The following is an 11112-nucleotide window of genomic DNA, read 5'->3' on the forward strand; positions in this document are numbered from 1 at the left end:
AAGTCAGTCAGAGAGAAGCCATACATATATCATTTTTTAAAGACATCAATTTTTATTAAAATTATTTTTCCATTTTGTATACAAACTGAACTTGTTAATTATATCCAAGTACACCTTTGAATAATTCAAGTCGAAAGGCACAGTGCAAATGTAAATTACTACAAATCAACTATATTGAAAAAGATATTTAAAACAATTTTTTGCACACACAAAAAAATTGAAGCCGAATTGCTTTCAGAGTATTATGCCATTACCAGAATACCTATTTTGAAGCTTAATTTTTTTTTCCATTCTCTTTCAAGCTGGATTCAGACATTAACTATAATATTATGGAATGTCCAGCTCTAATGTTTAGTAACCAGACACAGATGATCTGTATAACCACAACTAGAATGTAGTTCGTGCAAGTAAGTTGGTGACTTTGGTATACTTCAACCCAAAGAGAGTGACTGTGACATAAGACGTGAGGAAGGAAGTGCCAAATTTAGTAAAGACCAACTAATACTATTTATGGATGCTTTCAATCTATGGTTGTGGAAAATAGAAAATGGGACGGATATTCTTCCTAGCTGGGTGCTTGCAGTTTTACATGAAGACACTATGAGCTACTCTACAAACAGGATTAGGGGAAAAAGTGATTTTTGAACTGTCTTCCATTTTAAGTTTTTCACGTAAAGCACAATATGAAATAATATATTCCATTTCTGTGTAGCCTCAATGAGGAAGTAATCTGTTAAAAACATGGAGTACATTCTTATTTCTAATTTTAAATCTCCCTTTAGATCTTATAAGCTTTGAAAGGCAAGTACAGCTTTAAAGCATCATGATGACTAATTATAGATGAATAATAATACAGACAGTCTATACCCTAGGAGGCAAGTGTAGGCGTTGTAATTGGAAATAAGCATTCTGAGATAATGCTAATAGCAGTGTAGAAAAATGAAGTTAAAAAAAAAAAATCCAAAGTGTTGCGTATCCTTCTGTCCTGGGATTTTATTTTAATCATCTCCTCCACAGAGCACGAGCAGTACCTTCCTGTAGTCTCCCGATGTGTCACCCTGGGGACAGAGAGCAAAGCTACCGTCAGACAAGGGGGTTTTAAAGTGGAATATACAGCTTAAAGTCACGTGCTTCCACCTTTCCAAGCTTGTCTGGATTTGTCAGCTCTATAAAATACTTTTGTTATTTTTTATTATTTCAGTGTAGAAAACAAAGATATGGAAGAACATAAAAATCATCTATAACTCCACCATGTAGAGATTACTATTTTTTTTTTCAATTGCCAGAGTGTGGAACACTTAGCAGAGAGAGACAGAAAAGGTAGGAGGGGAATACACCCCAATGGGGCATGGTCACACCACAATCCCTTCTCGCCATTTCTCCATCCTGTCAGGAATTTGGGCATGCACGGCACACTCACTTGTGCTTCTCAGGCCACTGGGGTCAGAATTCAAACACAATCGCCATGTGGGATCTGGCTCCCTTAATCACTAGGCAACAGGGATGGCCCAAGATTCCCATTCTTAATATATGATGTTTATCCCTCTAATCTCTTTTCTATACATATACCATAGACATGCCTATGTGATGGGACCATACTATTCTTCTGCATCCTGCTTTTTCACTTAACTATATCGTCTGAATATTTCCCTTTTATTAAATGTCTTGTACAACTCAAATGGTTACAGAGTATTTCAGGGTACATAAGTAAAGTTTGATCCCAATAGCACCCTTCCAATCTCTGGTAACCTCTAATATAATTTCTATCTGTATAAATAAACCTACTCTATAAATTTTATGAAAGTAGAATCATACAGTATTTGCTTTTTTGTCTCTGGTTTATTTTACTACACATTTTCAAGGTTCATCCCGTGTGTCAGAAATGTCAGTTCTTGGGGCCAGCAGATGGCATAGTGGTTACCTCACTGAACTGTAGTTGACTATGGTTCGAATGTCAGGCCAGGCGGCTTAAAACTCACGCCGGGTGCCCAAAATCCTGAGTGGAGAATGGAGGAGAAGGGATTGTGGCATGACCATCCTTCCTAGTGGGTGATTTCTCATTTTCTGTCTCTGTTTCTCTCTGGCAAATGCATGTGTCTCTAAAAAGAGAGAGAGAGAGAGAGAGAAAGAAATGTCAGTCCTTTTTTCTGTACATATATACATTTTATTAATCTATTCTATTTTTTTATATTTATTTATTCATTCATTTATTTCTTAATTTAACCAGAAAGAGACAGAGGGTGAGAGTGAGAGAGAAAGGAAGTGAGAAAGCAAGCCACCAGATTCAGGACTCGAACCCTGGTCGGCCATGTGGGAGTGTCCAGCGCCTTAATCACCACACCACCTGCTGGTCCCAATCTATTCTATTTGTGGATACTAGGGCTGTTTCCACCGTTTGCCCATTGTGTTCAATGTCTATATTAATATACAAGTATCTGTTAAATTCCTAGTTTCATTTCTTTTGAGTATTTTCTTGGGAATTAAATTGCTGGGTCATATGCTAATTCCATATTAAGTTTTTAAGAAATGCCAAACTCTTTTCCACTGTACCCGCACCATTTTACATTCCCGTTAGTAGTGAATGAGTGTTAGGATTTCTCCACAGTGTCACCAACGTTTGTTATTTTCAGTGGGCATTATTTTGTTTAGTTGTTTCCTTTTTCATTATAGTCACTCCAGGAGGCATGGAATTATATCTCATTCTGGCTTTGACTTGTATGTCCCTGATGATTAATGATGTTGAACATACACATCTTCGTGTGCTTGTTAGCCCTCTGCATATCTTCTTTGGAGAAATGTCTTTTCAAGTCCCTTACCCATTTTTTTAAAAGAATTATTTTATTTAACTTTATTTATTTATTTAATTTGACCAGAGAGAGACAGGGAAAGTGAGGTCTGGGACCCAAACCACAGTCAGCCATATGGGAGTCCAGTGCCCTTATCCACCATGCCACCTGCCGGCCCCACCTTGCCCATTTTTTAACTGGGTTGTCCTTTAGTGGTTGAGTTGTAAGAAAAGTCAGAAAAAATCATGATTTTTTTTAATTGTTTTTTCGTGCAAAAATGCGTCATGACTTATCCGATGATCCAACAGCTTACAGTCCTTTCATAATATAAGGCAGTGGTTTTCCCCAAGCCCTTCACAATGCTGTTTATGAGCTATTTAAACTTTCTTAAGGTGTTAGATAAAAAAATTAAAAATGATGATTTGATTTTATTTGTAGTTCATTGACTATTAGAGAGATTAAGCTTTTTTTTTCCTTTTAAGAGATACTTTTGCTATAGGATGTGTGTTCTCACCAGAGAGACAGAAAGTGAGAAATAACTCCCCCAGGGGGACATAGCCATGCTGCAATCCCTTTTCCTCCATTGTCCTCTTGGGATTCTGGGCATGCACGCACATGTGCCTGGTGTAAGGTTGAAGCTGCTAAATCTGGGACTCGAACCACGGTCAACTATGTGAGAATCCAGCGATATAACCATTACGTGCCATCCACATATTGGATTTAATCCCGAGATTAACATTTTCTATCTATGGATCAGCTATTGGTATTTCATATTTCATGAAATGCATAGTTAATATCCTTTGACCGCTTTTCTTTTTTTAATCAGGTCATCAGTAAAGTCATGATGCACTTTTGCATAGAAAAAGAAAAATACATCATGACTTTTCAATGACCTAATATTTGCCAGAGAGAAATTTTTCATTTGAAAATGTGCTTGCCAGAGGAAGAAAGTACCCCGCAAGGGAGCAGTCATGCCACAATCCATCCTCCTCCATTTCTTCCTCCCATGAAAGAAAGATCCATGCACACACCCGTGCTCAGTGTGTTCTTCAGGCCACTAGGGCTGGGATTCAAACTGCATGGGTGGCCATGTGGGATTCAGCTCCCTTAGTCATTAGGCCACGGGACCAGCCCTACCCAGATTTCTTTTTCTGTGTTTCTCTTTTTCAATTCGTGATTTGTAGAAGCTCACAGTATAAGGATATTAACCCTTTAATGTACGTTACAAGTATATTTCCCCATAACTTCATTTATGGTCCTCTTTGAATCTTAAAAGTATTTTACTTACAGCTAATTATCGTTCAGCTCTGTGAAATAAAGTTACCTCAGAGTCCACACAGAAATACAAAAACAAGTTCCTGAATGTCTTATAGACACAGTGACAAAGTCTGCAACTCAAACCACCAAATACTTACACCCCTCCAGGCTCTGAGTATGCTCAGGGTACTTCAGTCACAGATCAAATCCTGATTTGAAGTTTGTTGCACTGGCAACCCCAGCTTCTAGGGAAACTCAGCTTCATGTTCATGAGACTCTCTGGCTTCCTCAATGAGCAAAATCCCAGTAATAAGGGGTTTTGAGGGACATGACTCATTTCTTGCCACTCCCAGGCCATCTTAGGACTCCTAGGAGTCTGGTGCCAGGTAAAGAACATCAACCCAGGGCTCTCCCCACAGCCCAGTGGTTAAGCAGTATGCACTGGGGTCAGGTCCCACATAGCTGTCCACAGTTCTAATCCTGGCCTCCGTGGCTTCCAAAACATGCCAGGCACCTATGCATGCATTTCCCCAAGTCCTGAGGAGATGGCAAAATGGAGGAAAAGGACTGAGGTGTGACCATGTCCTATTGGGGTGATTTCTCCCTCTCTGGCAAGTGCACGTTCTCTCTGTCAATAAGAAAAATAAAAAACAGCAATCCAAGATAACTAAAAGGTTTTCCCATATTTCCTGATTTCAGATTGTCCTATAGAAGATTCTGCCTCTTATCTTTTATCATAAGGTGGACAAGGAAATTGTGCTCGTTTTTTTTTTTTTTGGAGAGGTTTTCGCTATAGGGCGCGTGTGCTCACCAAGCAGAGAGAGACAGAGAGACAGAAAGCGAGAAATCACCCCCAGGGGCGATGGTCACGCCGCAATCCCTTCTCCATGCTCCTCTCGGGATCTTGGGCATGCACGCACACGTGCCCGGTGTGAGTTTTAAGCCACCGGGTCCGAGACAGGAACCGTGGTCGACTACGTGGGAGTCCAGCGACATAGCCATTACGCTAACTGCTGGTTCCCTGGAAATTGTGCTCTTAAAAATATTCATTAAAATAAAATCTATTTCCATCTGGGAAGATAGATGAAATGATTACTCTATTTAAAAGGCAATCTTTTTAGCTTCTAACCTGGCAAAGGTTTAGATATCTGTGTGGCAAAAGCTTAAAGATCTGTGTGAAAGGAGAGAGATTGGAAATATCTGAGGTAGAGTCCCATCTTTAAAGGGAATGATGCATGTCAAGGAAGAAAGAACGAGAAGAGCTAAAGGCTGAGGCCCGAGCCCCGACCTTTCCTCCCTGGGCCGAAGCTTCCATGACCTACCTTAATGAAGGAGTACAGAGACTTTCCATAGAGCCTCTTGAAGTTGGCCCGGATATCCAACATGTCAATTTCTGCTCGAGAAACCATCACTCTAATGAGAGTGTTATCATCGGTACCCAAGCCCTAGGAAGAAAACAAGACCCCTCATAGGAAAGCTGAGCCGGTTTTCAGATGGACTTTTGTTCAGTCTATGAAGAGAGCCTAGGGATGACTCTCCCCGTGATGTTCTTTGTCCCAGAACTTTGCAGGTCTGAGGAATACCCCTACTCCTTACCATCATTTAAGGCTTTGTACAACTGACTTTGCCAACACCCTCTGTTCTGACCAGTGAAGACCACTCTCCGTCTTTCTAGAGACATACCCTGTGCTGTTCAGCCTGCCACCCCTAGAATGTCGTTCTTCCCTCTCAGCCTTATCAAGCCTCCCGCTCACCATGTAAAACCCCCTGACATAAAACTTCCTTGAAGGTCCTGCTCAAATATACCAACTGTGCTAATAAGTGCTTTCGGATCGCACCTCCCCCAACACACAAATATTGAAAAATAAAAACCTTTTCCTGTGTGTTCCTATAGTATTTGGGTTCTTAATTCCTGTTTTGGAGTCACCGTTGTTATTCCTAGTATTTGGCATATGTGCGCCTTCCTCACAAAGCTAAAAAGTTCTTTCAACGTGAGGAGTACTTTCCAGGTTCCCGGCCAGGTGCTTAACCAGAGAACCTCGCAGGGTTAGGAGTACAGGGTCTGGAGCTAGATGACATCCTTGCTCCATTCCCTCCTCCCTGAGGCCCTGGGGCCAAGTGCATATCCTCTCTATGCCTGTTTCCTCATCTGTAAAATGGGGGTTAATAATAGTACCTGCCCCACAGAGTGGTCATAGGGATAAAGTTAACTGGAACACATACATCATTAAGAATAGCGATCCACAGATCGTAAGTGTTCAGTAAATGTCAGTCTGCGTTATCAGGAGGAGGCACTCAGCGAACTGTTTGATGCATCGGCTATTTCAGGCCGAAACCTGCCTGGGAGAGCCAAGTGGCCTAAGGCATTCACAAGGTATGCCAAAGTCACCCAGATGCTAAAACAGGTCGTTTACCTTCATGGATTTATAAAGCCGTTCAGCAAAATACGCAGGTTTGTTCCTCATGCACTTTACTGTCAAGAGAAAAACAAATGAAGATTACAGAGAACCCCTACGAGAAAAGAAAAGTGACAGTGGTCCCCTCAGATTCTACCAAGTATCAAGTAATCTCCCTTGACTGCTTTGCTGAAGAAGTTTAGCCAGTCCACGTGTCACGAACCCGGGTTCTGCTCAGCCATTTCTTTTCACGAATGGAAAAGACCCTTGGTTTATTATCAAGGTCCTGGAGAAGACATCAAAGCAAAGGGTGGGCCATAGCTTCAAAATGAAGATGGCCGTCTCTACCACACAAGGCAGTTACTAGTTCTCGCCATTCCCAGACTTGCAAGCCACAGCTAATATGGCATTATCTTGCCCACAGAATGAGATATGAAGGCACAGAAGATATAAAATATATAATGCACATGGCCCAACAGCCATCGGGTTATACACAATACTTCCTGTGTACAATTTTGGAATGATTTAAAGACCTTTTATTTCCGAAAGAAAAAACAAAAGTTCTATAACCTCATGAGAAAAAAACTGGTACCCCACTCCCCCACCCAGCACTTACCTATAGCCAGCAGAGCGTCTTCAAAACTGCCGGACGTTTCAGATTTAATACTCTGCTCAATATCCTTCTGCGATATCCTTTTGTATTCATCAAACACTATAAACGATAAGAAAAAGGGACTATCAATGATAAAAAATAGAATATTAGGGGCCGGCAGGTGGCATGGTGGTTGGGGGCGCTGGATTCCCAGATGGCTGCCTGTGGTTCAAGTCCTGGACCTGGTGGCTTGCTGTCTTGCTTTCCCTTTCCCTTTCTCTCTCTCTCTCTCTCTCTGTGTCTCTGCCTGCTCGTAAATTAAAAATTAATCATAGCAAATGGACTCAAATAAAAATAAATAATTCTTTAAAAAAAACCAGAAAATTATAATTTATGGTGAGAATAAACATCTTTTAACATCTGTATATTTTAATTTTTATTTATTTATTATTTATGTATTTATTTTTGCTGTAGGGCATGTACACTCGCTGGAGGTGGGAGGAGTGAGAAAGCACCCCTGGGTGGGGGATGACCATGCCACAATCTCTCCATCTTCATTCTCTCCTCAGGATTTTGGGCACACATGCACGCATGTCTGGCATGTTTTTCAAGCCTCTGGGTTTGGAACTCGAATGACACAGTCGGCCATGTGGGATCCAGCCACCCTAACCACCATGCCACTAACTGGCCAGAGAATAAGCATCTTTTAACTAGTCTGCACTATTTATCCTTGGGCATATTTCCAGAAGAAACTCATTAACGGTGTGGGCGCAAATCAGGAGCGACAGGGCACCTGGAATGGGCCCAAGGCAAGGAAGACAGCGCTGTGACTCCTGGAGGGCATCAGACAAGTCCCTTCTCTTATCTGGGACCCTATTTCCTCGCACATAAGATGGAGATGACCTCTACAGACATCTGCCTTCTTCTCTTTGTTTCTTTAATTAGCAGGACATGTCTTTCTGTAATTCTGGCCTTGGCAATCACCAAAGTGTTCATCTTCTTTTTGGCTCAACAAAACTAGAGCAGTCCAACCTCAATACTGAGTCATATTTGATAACAGTAAATTTGCATTTTTAAATAGAATTTAACATTTTTGAATGTGATTAATCTGTTTTCCTCTCTTGCCATTTCTTTCTGGCACCTTCTTAGAGAAGTATCTGTTCTGTTTATCTTCTGAACATCACCTTCTTTGGGATGCTGCCTCATCCCACATCAATGTCATTCTCACAGGGCTGTCAATCAAGAGGGACCAATAGCCAGACAACAAATACCTCATGCAAGTGAGCAGTCCAACCAATCAGGACTCAGCAAACTTACTATCCTAGGAATTTTCCTTTCTTTCTTTCTTTTTTTTTTTTTTCTTTTTTTTTTTTTTTAAGAGATTTTTGCTATAGGGCACGTGCACTCGCCAGAGAGACAGAGAGACAGAAAGTGAGAAAGCACACCTCAGGGGGAATGGCCACCCTGCAATCCCTTCTCCTCTACCCTCCTCTAGAGATTTTGGGCATGTATGCACATGTACCCAGCCTGAGTTTTAAGCTGCTAGGTCTGAGACTCCAGCAGCAGTCAGCCAAGTAGGAGTCCAGAGACATAACCATTATGCCATCTGCTGGTCCCCCTCCTGGGAATTTTTGAATTGAGCAGGTCATAGAGACATCTTTACCCACAGAGAACCATGAGAACCCCCTGGAAACCTGTTAAACTTCCTGATTGGCATTCTCAGAGATTCTAAATCACTTAGTCTGAAGTAGGGGATTCCACACCAGCATTTTAAGTGGAAATCAGACTTTAGAAACTCTGCCTTAGAAGTAACATCCATGGCTTCCTTCTACTAGCATTCCCAGAATTACCTTGGTTTCTGTTCTTCCTGATGCTGTTCTTTCCATTGAATTCTTTTTTTTTTTTTTTAAGTTTATTTCTTCCATGAACAAGAGAGACACAGAAAGAAAGAGAGATAGAGAGAGTATACCCAACAGGGTCTTGATGCTGTGATCCACCTCCAGCCAGCACTGGATCATAGACATGTGGATGCCTGGTATACTCACGCAGGGAGGTCTCTGGACATAAATCCGGGACCTTCAGTGTGGTCAGCCTCGCAGTCGTGTTTTACCATTGTCCCACAGTCCAGCCCCTCCTTCAATTCTGTGAGCCACCGATATTTTACATGTCCCCTCTTGTCCTATTCCCTATTATTTCTTTTCTTATGTAAGTTGGAATTAGCCATTGAATTCTTTTTTTTTTTTTTAAGTTTATTTCTTCCATGAACAAGAGAGACACAGAAAGAAAGAGAGATAGAGAGAGTATACCCAACAGGGTCTTGATGCTGTGATCCACCTCCAGCCAGCACTGGATCATAGACATGTGGATGCCTGGTATACTCACGCAGGGAGGTCTCTGGACATAAATCCGGGACCTTCAGTGTGGTCAGCCTCGCAGTCGTGTTTTACCATTGTCCCACAGTCCAGCCCCTCCTTCAATTCTGTGAGCCACCGATATTTTACATGTCCCCTCTTGTCCTATTCCCTATTATTTCTTTTCTTATGTAAGTTGGAATTAGTGTACATTGCTTGGAATAAAAAAAATCTAATTGGCACACTTTCTAAGTCTCAGTTTTCTTCACTGTAAAATGGGGGAAATAATGACTATTCCACTGAGGTGTTACAAGAAAGCATACTTATGCTTAGCACTGCACGTAGAAGATTGAAAATGAACAAGGGACCAGTAGTTAGCGTAATGGCTATGTTGCTGGACTCCCATGTAGTCGACTGCAGTTCAAGTCCCGGACCTGGTGGCTTAAACTCTCATCAGGTGCATGTGCGTGTGTGCCCAAGATCCCGAGAGGAGAATGGAGGAGAAGAGATTGTGGCGTGGCCATCCCCCAGGGAGGAGGGAGTGATTTCTCGCTTTCTGTCTCTCTGGCGAGTGTACGCGCCCTATAGTAAAAACCTCAAAAATGGAAAATGAGTAACAAAACCTTAGCTATTGTGAATCTCACCATTAGTGTTGGTTGGAAAGAAAATTATGTTTTCTTTATTGAAATAGTGTGTGAGATCTTTTTACCTGGTGGTTTACAAGCAGATTTTAAGCAGATACTTTATAACTGCCCAAGTACTGACTTGGACCCAGAATTAAATAGGCCTCTGAGGCCCTGCAGTTCTTGAAAACACCACCAGGGGGAGATTTGTGTTCTCTGCAGTGAAGTAGGGAAGGCAATGATGTCAGGCGGTGAGGCAGATACGGGTGCATCTGGTGGCAGCCCATGATATTTCTCAATAGAAATAATCATCTTTATTTGTCACCATGGAATATCTGAAATAATTACAACTTCAAAATGTGTTGGACTTTTCAATGACTTTGCTATGATTTCAATTTAGAAAACTCATTCAATTTCCTTCAAACTCTATGTGATTATAAGGGCATCATGGATTTATAAAACTATGATGTACACAAAGGCCTAAAGAGCTTATATAAAATAGGGACCAGCAGGTGGCATGGTGGTTAAGGTGCTGGACACTCCCACATGGCTGATCACGGTTCTAGTCCCGGACCTGGTGGCCTGCTTTCTCACTTTCCCTCTCTCGCTCTCTCTGTCCCTCTGGTCAAATTAAAATAAATGAATAAATACATACAATTAAATAAATAATTCCTTTAAAAAAGTGCTATAAAAAAAAGACATGAAGATGAGTATGGGTATGTCCTCAATTTGATTGTGGTATATTGTATGCATGTTATAAAAATCATTCTGTGGCCCACAAAGATATACACTGATTTTATGTATACCAGAAATCATAATTAAAATTAATAAAAAAGAGCTTATATAAAATATAAAATATTTATTAAACCCTTGTTGCTGTTTATAAGAAGAATATAAACTGGACAACAAATATTCTATAATTATACAGTATCTCCCTACCCCCCAAGAGGTTCGGACCACATTACAAAGTTAGAATTATCAGAAACAAACTAGGGACAGTACACACAGGAAATAAAATCTGAAATCATCCAGTATTTATCTTATGCAACAAAACCCCTAAAGAAATCACTTCCATCAATATTAGCTTTACAGCTTGGATGTTCAGCA

At 41.0% G+C, this 11112-nt stretch overlaps 1 protein-coding gene across 1 annotated transcript in view; it reads right to left on the reverse strand.

Moving 5' to 3' along the window:
- Nucleotides 1-407: 407 nt before the first annotated feature.
- ANXA4 (annexin A4) overlaps nucleotides 408-11112 on the reverse strand; it is a 75165-nt gene continuing 64460 nt past the window's right edge. The window contains exons 10-13 of the mRNA XM_006151284.3: nucleotides 7056-7151; nucleotides 6458-6516; nucleotides 5366-5488; nucleotides 408-1058 (exon numbers count right to left, since the gene is read on the reverse strand). Coding sequence (XP_006151346.1) covers nucleotides 999-1058; nucleotides 5366-5488; nucleotides 6458-6516; nucleotides 7056-7151 — 338 coding nt within the window. The 3' untranslated portion in view covers nucleotides 408-998. The remainder of the gene's footprint in view (nucleotides 1059-5365; nucleotides 5489-6457; nucleotides 6517-7055; nucleotides 7152-11112) is intronic.

The sequence above is a fragment of the Tupaia chinensis genome, unplaced genomic scaffold, assembly GCF_000334495.1.
Source record: "Tupaia chinensis unplaced genomic scaffold, TupChi_1.0 Scaffold000316_1, whole genome shotgun sequence".
Classification (NCBI taxonomy): domain Eukaryota; kingdom Metazoa; phylum Chordata; class Mammalia; order Scandentia; family Tupaiidae; genus Tupaia; species Tupaia belangeri.